The 15,748-nt window shown below is 35.2% G+C and overlaps 1 protein-coding gene across 2 annotated transcripts; it reads right to left on the bottom strand.

Moving 5' to 3' along the window:
* Positions 1-412: 412 nt before the first annotated feature.
* Positions 413-15,007, bottom strand: LOC141900288 (uncharacterized). Of its 2 annotated transcripts, XM_074787099.1 has the most exons (10): positions 14,867-15,007; positions 13,936-13,995; positions 12,314-12,387; positions 8,041-8,215; positions 7,230-7,310; positions 6,438-6,573; positions 4,864-4,977; positions 4,539-4,687; positions 4,184-4,350; positions 413-4,094 (listed from the first exon to the last, which is right to left on the bottom strand). In XM_074787099.1, exons 1-10 carry the CDS (start codon positions 14,976-14,978, stop codon positions 3,873-3,875), a joined length of 1,290 nt encoding a protein of 429 aa, XP_074643200.1. In that variant the 5' UTR covers positions 14,979-15,007; the 3' UTR covers positions 413-3,872. The 2 variants fall into 2 exon arrangements, with proteins under 2 accessions (XP_074643200.1, XP_074643202.1); XM_074787101.1 differs by lacking the exon at positions 13,936-13,995 and having other exon boundaries at positions 414-4,094.
* Between the last annotated feature and the right edge of the window lie 741 nt (positions 15,008-15,748).

Below are 15,748 nucleotides of genomic sequence, written 5' to 3'. Positions count from 1 at the left end.
CACAGGGCTGTACACCGAAAGAAGACCCCATATTGGGTGGCATGGCTTAACTCTTAAGGTTTGATCGGTACAGATGTTATATCTTTAAAGCGGGGCTTAACTCAATTGAAAATTAGCTCCCGGGTTAAAGTTAATACCAGTCTATAAAACCGGCGCCTGATGTTTATAACAGTCCACATTGGGGCAGCATGGCTTATTAACCTTAATTGGTCATCTGATGTAAACATACAAGGCCACACCAAGGCGAGCATGGTTGACTAACCCTAGACTGTTACTGTGTTTCTATTCCCCATTGTTAGATATAATCCCAACATTTCACCAATCGGCCAACTCCATATCTGAGACTGACATTTCGTTACGTCATGGTTAGACAGGACCTACATCTCTCAATTACCACGAGTGCAATACGGGCTGCAAAACAACTAATTACAGGAAAAATTTATGTCCAATTATTACCGCCGGCACATATAATACAACAGAAAAATAGTGTAAAAAAGTTCATCTTTATTCAAGAACATTCAACAACTGATTTATATACTAATTCACAGGAGATATTCCAGCAAATCACTGACACAGTTGGAAACAATACAAATATAGGTTATTTACAAAATCTTAGTAGGGATAGTCTCCCCATGATTGCTTTTATTACAACAACCAACAAAAACATGAACATGCATGGTTTTTATGCTGAAATTCTTAAATATTACTGTTACTAACTACACTTTATCCTTTTCAACTTCAAGTGACAGCTCAACCCTGAATTCATGTGATAGCAAGCTATGAAAATATTCTATGAATAACAATGAGATCTATGAATTTGTGGTTAACATTTCAAATTAGAAAATGAATGATATCAAACAATTCGAAGAAGCAATGTTACAAGCATTAGCATCGCCAAATGAAGCTCTAGCTCTCAAACGTCTGACCGTGGGTTGATTTATACAGTATTTACACCCTAATTAAACAATTGAGTTGGCCGCTATCGTGAAAATTGACACAACTTTGTTGTATTTCTCATATTGAAAATTGTATCTCGCTACAATAGTTGATATGTTGATAAAGTATAACCTAAAACCAAAATATTTTCCTTGATACAATGAGAATCTATTCTAGTGGGACAAAAAATAATTATTTGTTTCTCTATATCTAGTAATTTCAGTAATTTAATCAAATTGTTCCGTGACATCTTCTCTATGAAACATCTGTACATGCTATGTAGCTAATGAAACAAATATAGTATGAATAATTGAAAAGCAAACTGGTGTAGAATAATACGCACAATAAAAATCTCTAATCAGGCGGCGATCAAAAACAATAAAATATGAAATGCAAAATAAGCTGATCTAAGAATCTTAACTCTGTTGAATGAAGAATTGAGCAGTTACCACTTACTCAAAAACAACAGAAAATTCATTCTATTTACACATGATAATATCAACAAAATAAACAGTTCCTTACATGAAAAAACTAAATGCGTTAATAAGCTAAGCAAAGCTGAATTCAAAATTGCATCGTGTTTTTGTGAGAAAAATAACTTTCTGATACACCATAAAAGTACCCAACACTAAGGTCAGTATTATGCTTTTGATGTGAACAAATACAATGCAATAATGTATAAAATAGTAATGTATGATGTGAATGCCTTCAGTAATAATTGACACGCTGATATACAGGTATAACAAATACATTGAATCTTATAACTATGTATAAAATTGTTAAATACAAATCGACGAATATTACAATAGATGAATATATATCTATATAGCAGCACACATACGATATCACATCTGTTCATAATCCAGGGTCGAGGAAAAACACAATCAGATTGAATATTCATAATTAACCAGCAGGTCATGAAATAATCTACCAGACTAGAGCCGTGTCCAGTTCGCAGTTGCCTTCTCCCCAGAAAACAAACCTCCATATATTCACTTGCATTTGCTGTAATGCATTATTAATACCATGACATCAAATCATCTAAACATGGATCAAGTCCATAATCTACTTAACTACAACAGACATAAATACTAAAACTCGATCAGCGCTCTTTATATGAGACATCAACTGTTTAATTTCATCCAATATTCATTTTATACAAATTCAATAATGTCAACAACCAACAGTAACAAGTTTTTCAACCTTTTTTCTTCACATTAAAGTTTGAAGCATCTAAATTGATAATCGTTAAGTATCTAATAAATGTAATAACAAGAATATGAAATATGCATAGAAGTATATCAATTCATTTAGGTCTGTTGCATGAGGAATTATGCGGGTGGGTTCATTTCTTTTAATTTGGTTGGAACTGAACGGGGGTTAAGGGCCTTCTCCCCGGAAAAAATTTGATGCTCAGATACGGCCCCAACCCCTCAGACTCCAGGGTCCAGTTCCACAGTTCTGAGTTAAGATTTGACCCTGGGTTAAAACATTGAAAATGAACTAACTTTAACTCAGAGTTAACTCTAACTCACAACTGTGGAACTGGGTCCAGGCCTGTTGTGGACAGGAAAAACTAAAATTTAGTTTTTCATTAACACATTCTGTTACATAAAGAACCCTCCTCTGCAGTAATCAATTATTACATACCGTAGACCATCCCTATACGTATTCAATTCCTCTAAAATAGATCAGTTTCAAATTCCTAGATATTTTTTGAAATATTACACAACTTCAAAAATAAACAAACTTTATGTTTAATAAAAAGAGCCGAATGAATGATTTTTTGCTGCAGGAGTTTACAACATATTCATACTGGTACATCAAAAGTATAACATTATTTACAGGTTTATCCATAATAATATATATTTACTACCTGACATTTACCCGGTTATATCAAAAAACGCTCATACAAAATATCCCTGCCATTTCCATCACCTTATGCTCAGCAAGACATAACCACACTATAAGTCACATTTTCATTCAGCAATATATCGCTGTAAGTACAAACATTAGAACTCCCTCAACTTAGCAATTCATGTGTCTTTACTCAATCAAAAAGTCCACATACTTAATTTTAGTACAGACAAATTAATCTAACAAAAGCAAAAATGATGTTATCAAGAACATTTTTCAAAAGAGAAACTAAGCTTCATTTTATCAAAGAAAAACCCGCAATTCTTAGAATATTACAGATGGAAGTCAGTTGGAAGTAGACTCGATGTTGCTGCCATTCAAATTGACTGGTAAGCTTGATGTTTTGCTGCCAAAACTAGAGAAGTTTTCCACAATTTAACCACAGCAAGTTCTAGTAAAACTTATAGTGATCTAGTCAACTATGATTAACCGGCGAATGTAAAAAATATTGCTAACCTTTGATTTACGTATATGAGTACCAGTAAAAGATGCCACCTCGGTTCAGTCTTAAAATTGTTAAATTCTTACAATGTATAGTAAATATGTAGTTAATATGGCACGTTTATTGCATGATAATATGAATATTGATATAAAATTGAACTACATTGCACTAGTCTACTACAGCAGAAAATAATGACTTTTGGATATTTCCTATTTCAAGTTAGTGGTATATTTTTCAGGGCTAAAATCTACTAATTTCAATAAACCTTCCTATCTGAAGCGAAACAAATCACTCTTCTCCTCAATCTATGTACACAATAATTTTATATCCATATGTACAACAAAATACTATATCAGACAAATTCATCACATCAGTAGAAGATAGTTTCACTATATCAAAATGCACCATTTACACGACTTCAAAAGATGGAATCAAAGATCTGTCGAAGTTAAAAACATACATACAGCGTGTATGAATCCTTCATTACCTTCAATTCAGAACAAATTTGTCGTAGAAAATTTGTCTTTTTCTATGAGAGACCAAGAAGCTCTCTCGAACTTTTTCATGACAAATATTATCACAATCGCCACAAACTCATAACAGTCACAATCATCGATAACACAATCCAACAATTCACAGTCACGTTCAAACCGCTACACATAGCGTATTCTTCACTACATGATCCAATTTTAAATCCAGGCTTGTAATATTTATCATTCACTTGCAAATAATATTGTCTAATGTGCTCTTGCAATACAAAGCGAACCTTCACGGTTATTTTTCTATAATGCCCAGTACCCTGCAAAGATAAATTCAATTTAACAGGTTATAAGTTTGATAAGTATATTTATTCCATTGGAATGAACAGCATTCAAAACCACAACTAACCTCTATGATAATCTCAGTATTGTCACTGTTATGAATGGGTGTATGGTTCGGTCCATGAAGAAGTTGAATGAAGTTTATTGGATTTGCATAAAATGATAAACTAATCGTAACATTCTCATCACCAACGTTGGCATATTGATTTGTTATATTAAACCTTTCTGGATCATCTGAAACGCAGTAAATGAAAATTGTGATAGATCATGTTTGTCTGTTCAATCAGTGAGTCGCTAAATTCACCCTGGATTAGAAAGTACAAATTCTTTTGTAATGAAGATAAGCTAATTAGCTCATACAATAGAGAGTTTGTTACAGTATATGTATATGATAAGATATGTAGATGTAACATTTTCCTTACATAAAACTGTAAAACCAACAGTGGCAAATTTCAACATTTCACGTGGCAATGTAGCCAGACATTTCCCCATTTTGCCATCATCCGCTTGTTTGTTAATCATAGTAGGTAAAACTGGATGCGTGGAATAAGCTGTAAACGAACTAACAACTCTGAAAAAGGAAAAGAAAATAAAGTACTGGTACTGTACTACCGTACTACTCAATCAACAAACATGTATTAGGTAATTGAAGAAGAATTTCTTTAAGAACACAGCACAATGTTTCCTTATTCATCGAGCAGCAGAAATGCCACAAAAATTCGTAAGTCATCAATGAGGAGAACTTACCCATCAAATTGTGTAAGATTCAAATATTTCTTAGTATATCTGGTACTATTCATTTCTCGATCGCCAATAATAACATCAATATACGGAGGCATAGACAGTGATGTCGCCACACACCTAGAAAAACAGACATGAAAAATCATGTTGGATATAAAATATTCAACGAAGTCCTCAATGAATTGAGTAAATGATGGATGAGCTCAGTGACGGATACTGTCACGTTTTGATAGAGCTCTGATGATGGCTTAATGAATTCCAGTCACGTTGAGAGCGCCGGATCATGTCATATGTTTATACGAGCAGCAGGTCTTCTCTATACTCTCATATCCGAAAGGAATCGACGACTGCTACGCCAGTAATTTCTTGTCACCTCAGTGCGCGAGGTTAATGGCATTTAACATGTGCGTATAACAACCATGTTTGATTTCATAAACCAGTTTTTCTTGATTTGAAATAAATAATCGATCAATAAAAACTACATAGACGAACCCCATTTTCTGCATATGTTTGAATTAGCAGTATAGGAGTGGTAGATCTAGTAATTGGTGCCCATTATAAACTACTGAAGGCTGTAAATACTTCTAATGTTTTACAGAGCCTAGCACACATCTATTAATTGAGGCTATTAATATTATGTTTAGTGGCAAGGTGTACCCAGAACTGTGTAACTCAACAACTGTTGTACAGGGGCTGATCGATCGAGCCTCAGTTCCTGAAAACCGCTCAGTCCAGTATCGCAGCACCACACAGGGTCCTCCATCAGAACATTTTGATATTTTACCAATCTGATGTCAGATTTGATTTTCCACACATCTGAAATACTGGTAGATATCCTTCCATCGCACTGCTCAAGCATTATTGGCAGTTTGGCTTGATTTGTGCTCCTATTGTAGATGTTTTTTCTTCCAATAACGTCATCACACAGTGAATATTCCATGATTCTATGTGATTGCGTAATTATTTCATTTGATTAATGCCTTTTACTATTATTTGGGAGCGCACAAACCATTGGCATTCAGAAGATGAATGAAGGGTACAGCAGCGAAGATACGCCACGACAGCTGAGCAGTATTATTAATTGGCAAGTGACCAGGCTGAATATATACCCCTAGACTTCATCCACGTCAGAAATATAAATGCAGTCTGTTATTACAGGCAATGTTATCTTACAATTATCCTACGTACATTCTCTTAATACAGAATTTATTAATGGGTAGAGGTAGATAAACAACTCTCTCTTCTCTTATAGAACCTCAGGGAGTAAAAACCACTTTTCTTCACAGATCGAAATCATAAATCCATAAATCCTCTGCCACTTAACGCATGGAAGGAGCCATACATATAAATATCCTCTCAATGATGTGAATTCGAGTCTTAAAACTGATCAACCTCAACATAACCCCACACATTTTTTATCGTTGATTTAATGTTGGAAAAAAAAAGAACTAAACATTCTTAAGACTGAAATGCCGAGCTCTTAGACGAAATTAAAAATTCAACTGATTCTAAACAGCTGTTAGGTGAAAGTGCAGTCGTCTGGTTCGGCGTCTATAGCGATATATCAATTAACCCCTTACCTTACAGCTCTATAATTAGATCCATTGTTTCTCAAGTCTAACACAACACTTGCAGATTCATTCAATGATACGAAATTCAAACTATTATTTTTTGCTTGAGGTAGATGTTGCTGCCATACCACTGATTCTATTGGTCCTGAAAATATCCATGGGAAAATAAGGTAGTCATTCTTATCAGGTAAAAGAACATTTTTCTCTTTATTAATAATGAACAAAAATCCCCCAGGAATAGCCGAGGGAAGAGCTGGAGATGGATTTCCACGAGCTAACCTTGTTTATAATAAATGTCAGTCAAAAATGATCTGAAGCATGGAAAAATAGTCCTGATATATGAAACAGATAGTGCAATGTATTTTCAACCAGTCACGGGTGACTGCACAAGTTCACTTCAAACAACAGGCGTGGACTGATATACACCACGCCACAGTACAGATACCATACAAAAAATAAAACCAGCAAACGACCAGAGGATTGAGCATTAATGGTTAGGAGGTAACAGAACTTTAAAGTCCACACCTGCACTACTAACATCAATTCATGTAAACTTCAGTTCAATGTATTGATGAATCATTTACATTGGGTTAATTGCCGTTCACTCAAATTACATGTGAAATACACGGATAGTTTGTTAAGACATCAATAGATCGGGTAAAACCAGTTCAAAATGTTATATATTTCACATCTGTTACCCATGATCACATGTTCGTCAGAAAGATGATTCATATCGAATTTCAATTGCTGAAATATCAAGAAAGTCGTACCGGTAAATATCGATATCATTTTTATACTTACCATAAATCATTATCTTCTTCATCATTTTATATCCTGATAGTTTGCTACATCCATAAATTCCGGAATCTCCGCCATTTACGCCTGAAACATCAATTACGAAACAATATCTACATTATCTACAATCATTTCCCAGAATTGTCAACACAGAAATCAACATGCAATAAACAATTTTTAATCCAACATTTGATTACGCTGAATTATGATGGTCACAACCCCCACTCACGAGAGCTTGTTTCATTTGCAAGTGTTTACAAATCTCATGAAATGGTCATCAATGTAAGCTTAGAGGTGCACTTTTCTGATCTGAATGACTGCGTTGTCAAACATTTCACAAAATACTCGAATCTTGGAGTAATTCAGTCTGATTACTCTAAGCTCAAATACAGTAGAAGGAAGAACCTCGAATCTTTAGGGAGCGAATATTCACAGACGGATCAAGCCTCAGATCCTGAGTGCTGCTTATAACCCAGAAAATTTAGAAATTTTATCGACGCCAGATGCAACCTGTTTGTGGGGAAGTCAAATTTTATTTTCCATACATCCTAACTTATTATTATTATTAATATTATCATTATCTAAATTCGGGGATCATATTATATCTGAGCTTCGTTCATTCATACCGCTCAAATGGTAATGGTGGTATGCTCGATCTGCCCCTGATATTTTAGAAGTGAAACATCTCCAAGTGACCCTATTCTATAGTTATCGATATAATCCGACACTGATTTATTAAATCATTCATTAGTGTAGCAGCAGTGGGTGCTATAAATTTGATTTTATTACTGACGGATCATTGATAATTGAAACTTACGTTCAATACTGAGCACTAGTTCAGCGATGCCGTTACTATCGTCGCTGGTTGAAATGTATCTCCTGCTGGAGACGCAATAACGACATAGTCTCGTGCTATTGGTCAAATAATACCGCTGACCATTGTCTAATTCACGGAATATGAACAAATCGCTCGACTTCGTGCCGATGGTTTCCTACAAAGAAAAGAACAAAATGAACTCGAAAGTTCATCAATCAACGCCTTGAAGATGAACTAATACACATTGCTTAAATTGTCGAAATTATATGATACAATATGATATAAATAATTGATTTGAATTAGTCTAAAATAGACCCAATATTACCTAAAAAGTGCATATCGGCTCATACAGTAGGCCTACCCCTTAAATAACGCATAGAAGTTTATAGTAATATATAAAGATATTTTTGTAGGGTTTTACGGCGTCAAATTATCCTAACCTCATTTTCTCCCAACGTCACAAATAAAGTTTCAGGGAACCCTGTTTTGTTCCCGATGGGTGTGGTGAATAGAAACATTAATACAAAATCAATCAACCAAAAAACATAAGAAGTCAAGGTAAAAAAAATGAGTTTCAAGGAAATCTATAGACATTTGATAAATGTTACATAAATACTTTTTTCTAGTTCTGCCTAGAAACGTAATGGAATCATATTTCAATATTTAGAGCTGTTTCCGTGTACTGTGATAAATATTTTGACACGAGTATATTTGGAGAATACCACGCACGGAAAATATAAACCCATTAGCAAAGGAAATACGTGTACAGGTTTTATGCAAAAGGCAGAAATTTAGGAGGGAGATCACGCATGTGCATAAACTACAAATCAGAATACTACTAACCATATTGTTTCAAGGACATGAAGTTTAACTGAATTATGCACTTCAACATTATTAAGTCCTGGAACTAGCTCCCAAATGGATTCAGTCAACAGGAAAATTCATATACTATGTAAGGAATTTGCTGACATTTTTGACTAGATTTTCAATGTAATCGATCATATGAATGGAGAGAAATGTGTGAACATATCTGATGAACCTTATTAAGCTACGACATTTCAAGAATGCAAACCGAAGTCTCCAACATAGAAATACCAATCAGGGAGGTGGTGCCAGATTCTAGAATACGCCATGATATATATTTATATTAAAATACCATTCTATTCATTCTTTACAATAAAAAACGGCAACGATAAACTTTTTTCAGATACATAATTTTGGCAGCTCTCCGAGTAGTGGAATCACTGTCAATAGGCTGAAGTAATTTTATGCCCCGCACTTTGTACACAATATATGGGTACATTCATACTGTACGTGTGTGTTATTTCGAAACAGATTTTTGTGAACCGTTCGCGACAAAACAAAATCAGATTTCAGATGTGAGTAGGAGTCGGGACACGTGCAGATCCATTGAATCACGAGTACCTCCTACTAATAACTATCATTATTCCGAGCCAAATCATCCCACATTTCAAAAATAAAAAACTTCACAAAGCCCACAACGCAAACAAATCCAGTAGATTTTGAGGTGAAGAACTCTTCTAAACGTTATCTATAGTGAACAACAAGGTTATATATAGGCCTACAACCATGCATAAAATTTCATTCAAAAAATGTTGGATTTTATTTAGGGTGATATCATTTGGATTGGGTACAGCTATTCAAAGAGCTCTGCATCAGATTACAACATTCAGTGAATAAGATTAAATTGATAAGACGATCTAGAGACTACTTATACAGCACCAAAAAATGTGTCAAAAATCTACCTTATCAGATCAAATACTAAAAACATGTAGATAAGATAATTGAAGAGATATTATAGGTCGCAGGTGGTGTATATATTCATATGACATTTTGTGGTTGTCATAATAGACACAGATATCATTATCCAATTATTTTACCGACTTTTTCCATAAATTACAGCAATTAATGTACGTATATTATACAACGCGAAGCACCAGCATATCTCAAATCGAGCCCTCATACCTTAACACGCTAGGAAAAAATGTTGTTATTCAATTTGTTGATTCATAAATGAATCGTGTATTTTTTACAATTCTATATATGCGAATCAAAGTTGAAGGATGGAGTGGAGGAGTAGGCATAAGAATGCGTAATAATAGGGCGAAGAATACTGAATGAAGATATCAACCCGGCGTGCTTCCTTACTCCTACATAAAATAAATATTTATAGGACTAAAGAACACTCCTTGCTTCTAGAAATACATATCGAGGAAAGGCCACAGCAGACAGACTGAGGAGTAGCGTTTTAAATGTATCTCTACCCGCTCACAGATACCGCAGACCTTTGAAGCCTCACACATATTAGTAATCTAGCTGTAAATTTGTCAGGTTCAAGAGAATCGTTGCTCTCCTCTTTACTGCTAACCGTATCAAAAATTTTTTTCCGTGATTTCGAGTTCTTGCGCAATCATGAGCCTACTACCGATCGTACTGATCTACGCGAAAGGGAAATCCTGCGATAAAAATTCGTGAAAAACCCCAAACGATTTATTGAAACTACTTCTCGCAGGCATCATCAGGTGGAATTCCACTTTATAAATATACATTTGAATCTGTAACATCGATCTATATGATCTATATACCACGTACAGACAACGTACTGCCGAGGATAATGAATATAACTGCTGTAAATGTAATCAACGAACTATTTCAAGACCGACTTTAAAGTTCTAGGTCCAGACAAACAGCATTACGGACCTGGTTTGAACCGATCAGTGGCCTGACGGGGAGACAAGAGTTTGACCTCAGTAGCTTATTGATATCACGTACGTCAATCATAGTTGATTACTTTACGAATTACTTCCACGACCAATTAACACAGGAAGTATCATTATGCATGTACAGAGAGATATATAATCAACCTAACCCATATGATACTGACATTAAACTCGTGTGCTTCACTTTCAAAGATTGCAGATATCTCTAAATCTGCTCGAATCTCTAGTAGATAAAATTAACTCTTAATCAGTTGAAATGTAATGATGTTAATGGAATCGTTTACTAAATGTTTAACAGTAATAACCTCGGGCCTGCGGTACTTGCTGAGAAAGTTGGGGGAGACCTGAAGGTATCACATCACCCCACCTCTACTTGTTCCATTCATGATATATCCTGGCAGACGTTCAAGGGCGCAAATTTACACTCTCCCGCCGATAATACCATTCTTAAGTACAATGATAAGAGTTCAATGAGGTTGGTATGTAAACCATTACTTCTTCAATCCCCGTGAAATCCAGTACGTTACTTAAAACACTGTATTTAGACTCACCCATAACCCCGTAAGAGCTGATACCCACAACAGATACAAAGTTTTCTAAATCGAACATGAAAATGATCTGCTTGCATGGTTTACGGTTATTCGAGTCCGTGCAGCTTAATATCGATATTTCAAGTGGATTTTGAGTAATTCTGATATTCATTGCAAGTAGGATAAATACTCACATTACAAAATTATTCCAAATGATATGAAACTTTCATACATTACTGAAGTCTGTATCTGGGTAGATATACATCTTCTAAAGTCTATCCAAAATTATTTGATCTACCACGAAAAAAACCTCATACCTTCGTTAATAACCTCAAACAGAAAAAGATTCTTAACAACGTTGAAGTCTGAATGTAAAAACAGAAAAAAAAAACGCTAACTAACCCTTAAATAACGAAAGTCAGGTGAACTAACAAGCTGTTTCATAGAAAGGTGAGCATTCAAGACCCCCGAATAAAAAATAACTGGATAATTTTCACGCCGTGATTACTGGTGAAAGATCTGCTCCAGGCTGCAGAAAACAATCAACATTATTTATAGCGCTATTCTATTGTTTCTGCATCTAGTAAGTACATAGGGCACACTGAACAGCTATAGACTTTAGTTTAAACGCTTCACTGCACTTTTTGTTTCCACTGCTGTAAGGTGTATACCTCCTCTCTCTCACTCTCTCATACCCGGTGTGTGAAATACATGAAGTTTCTATTCACAAATGTCTGAATAATAACGATCGAAGTAAAAAAAGGAAGATTTACGAATTTCGAAAACCGCCGATAATAATTACATTCCTATCTGAAAAAGAATTCAGGCAATAAATGTCGGTTGGAGATCGATAGTTCTTTGAAATTAATATCCCGAACGTAATCAAATTGCGAAAAAATAATTCTAGACCACCAGAATCGATGGTAGGGGAGGAGAGTGCAATATGGGAAATATTCGCGGCGACAGACTTGAGGAGGGTTCACGGTTGGTTTGTTTACTTACATAACATCTCATAGTTAGAGTTTCACCCACTGCCACGCCAGGATTCCATTCAAATCCGAGCCCATTCACATTACCTACAAACAGAAGACATAACAAGATATGCATAAAGTAAATATTCGTACTGGTACAAAAAGGAATTTTCCGGTCTTTAGAAGGGGTTCGAAAGGTCAGAGTATCAAAGTACGCAAGTAATTGGATTATTTCTGTAATGAATAGATGGATTAATAGCAGACATTAAAAAAGAAGAGAGGCCAGACAAGTGACACAGCAAAAATAGCTGAAAATAACAACATCTGGACGAATGCAAAATTCAGCAATCGATTTTTCATATCCATCAGTCAGTTCTCCTCGCACAGATTTCAGGACAATTACTGTTACCATGGTAACAACTGTCACAAACAACATCTCGTGGTAATCGCAAAAACATGTGTAATCTTAATCTATTGGTTTTCGATATATTGAAGTGTGGACTGAATATTCGATATAACACTATTCATTGAATATCCGCTGAAATTTTAGATTTACATTTTAGATTTTAATTGTCTATCGGGCCTAATGATAGGGTGATATTCAGTTGCAGTGTTAGAAAGCCTGTATTGACTATTTGTGACCCTAGATCCAGTTATGTCAACACCATATGTGCGTAACATGACCATATGAGTAATGCATACATATGTTCAAATCCTACTAAACATTTTTTATAATAATGACAGAAATTGTGTCAATATCAATATCGTCGATGTAGGGTATAGATTTTTGACGGGACATTGTCAATTTTTACAATCTATGAACTCGTTATGATTCAGCCTTTTCAGAACAGTTCGCTACCTGTGCAACAATGAAACATACCAAGAGATAGAGAGAGTATCTATAACAAACATCCGACTTTAAAAAGGAAAGTGCGTTATTCAACTCCTATCTATCGGACGAACTAACAGAAAGAACATTGATCTCATATCTCGTAATGCATACACATTCATATGTGAAGAATGACATTGAGAAAATGCCTTCAAAATTCAGGCAAGATTCAGTATAGATTCATGCCCTAATAATAACATTTCTTTTGAAATTAATTCCCATCAGAATGCATATGAAGCGTGTACAAGCATGCAGTCAAAAAGATAGCACGGAGTAGAAACTCTGTAACCACAGTGACCACAGGTACAGAACAGTACTGATCTGTCTATACGCGTGACAAATCATTACTAAATTGATAGTTATTAGATACCACAGAGTATTAGCAATGTATCGGGCCCCGAGGCTTCATAACACAATACAATACAATACAATACAGTAAGGTACCATAAACATTTCTTCTGCTGATATCATCAATTCATCAGTTACTCTAACAGAATATTCCAATTTATCAGATATGTAATAATAACTATTAGCGATAGATTATATGATTAGATGCAAGTGAACTTTGCGTGTGGTACCTTATCGACATGTATCATGTATTCACAGTCCAGGCACGTTTTAAGCCCAGGTGTGATGTAGACTGTGATAGACCTTATTTAACCGATTCAACCGCTATTACATAATGCTTGTAACAGTAAATCGCTGCTCGGGTGTAAGACAAGCATTTTCTGAACATTGACGAAAATCGACCAGAAATTCAATACCAAAATTGACGTGGACGTTCAGATCTTGGTGCTGTGTCTGTGGAGCTGTGATGACCAAATCTGTGACACATAAAACACATTTCCGTACAATACGTTTATAAGTACTAGCGGGCACAGATCCAGTCTATTACTGGCCCAATACGGTCAAGTGCCCTTTGAAATTTTGACCGCCATATTTTTGACGGCACATTTGACATCATATGTTAATCTCTAAAAACACTCTGAATGCCAAAAAATAAACCTAAAATTTCAAAATTGTGTGGATAGGTCTAAAGGAAGCGCCTTTATTTCACAGTGCCCTAAATCATCTTCCAATTAGCTTTAACCCTGGATTGACACCGACAGGCCCAGCTAGGGCTGGGGCAGCAGGGCTAACAGCATTGATACTTAAAAAATACCAATCATCCAATGACGAATTTCTGGATTCAGTTTCACAAAAAGATTTAACTTTAATTTCTTCATCAATTCTATTGATCTTAAATCCATTTAGGATTCATCCTTTTTGTGAAACTGAGTCCAGGAAAAATATCCAAACACTTCGCGCCTTTCAACGGTTTATATTTTTGAAAATAACACCCCTTAGGCTTAGAACAGGACTAGTTATGGGAAATCAGAGCAAGTCTTACTCTCTACCCTCTACCTTCTGGTAAAAAATGAGCACCCTCAGTCAGCCCAGGCACGTCGACATCAGGGTTTGCTTGCTAAAAAGCTGATCTACTGGAATATCTACCGGTAGTCTATGCCGACACTACTAATAGGCTAGAGTAGGCAACCGCCCAACATTGAATTATACCATCGAGATATTAGTATACCTGGGCTATACAAAACTTACATTGATTTCACACTTTTACTTGAAAAAAAATGAATGAACTAAGGATTCATTTGATTTGATGAAAAGAAAGTGTAAAATAGCGTTAACAATTGTACTTACCACTGTAAACCAACAATACATGTATCACAGATAATATCCTTAATAGGTTTTTCATCGTTATTTTGTAATCACTTGGAAGGAAAGCCGGCATATAAAACGATAACCAAACCATGACATTCAGCAGGTACCGGCGACTTCATAACTGACTTCACTGACACCAACGCTTCCACGTTACGCCATCTGGGTTTTATACCGAAAACTATTACTTCCGGGATTGGAAAAACCCAAATCTACAAGCCGACTACTTCGGCTAGGTTCGAATCCTGTTTAATTCTGCTCCTTCGCTGCAGGAAAAATCACCAGAAATGCGTTCAATTCTCTTAATAAATGATTTTATTACAAATATCAAAAAGAATCACTGATACAAACATGTTTTTGTGACACGGAATCTTTAAAAATTCACATCATGAACACTTCTCGATCAAGTAGTATTTATTGAAGTGTATGAATTGAGTATTACAAAAATATAGAAAGTAAAGGAGCGCTCAATGTAAATCGCGTACTTCTAAATTCGTTCATTCAAAAATCTCTCTAAATTCTCGGACACAAGGTCTCCACCTGGCAAAACGCTTGAAACATTACAATCTAAACACTCGATTCAGGTGCGATAAATGCTGGTTCTTTGTAGTATTTATATTCAGTTACACGTTAAACTCTTATTGATCAAATGAAGAGAGATGACACGAATAGTTCTAAATAAATTTAAGGAGTGTCGTTGGCAGGATTACTATTTCAGTTCAAAGAATGAGCTAAATGTCAAAAATTGATTATCTTTCATATGTACGGTATATATGAGTATATCGTAAGTAGAAATCTGCCTGTAATTCAAGGCATATTCGCCTGAGGTCATCATTGATTCATGGAAACGTTTTCCACATTTTA

Source organism: Tubulanus polymorphus, chromosome 2, assembly GCF_964204645.1.
Source record: "Tubulanus polymorphus chromosome 2, tnTubPoly1.2, whole genome shotgun sequence".
In the NCBI taxonomy this organism is placed as follows: domain Eukaryota; kingdom Metazoa; phylum Nemertea; class Palaeonemertea; order Tubulaniformes; family Tubulanidae; genus Tubulanus; species Tubulanus polymorphus.
This window is presented reverse-complemented; position numbering and strand designations above follow the sequence as displayed.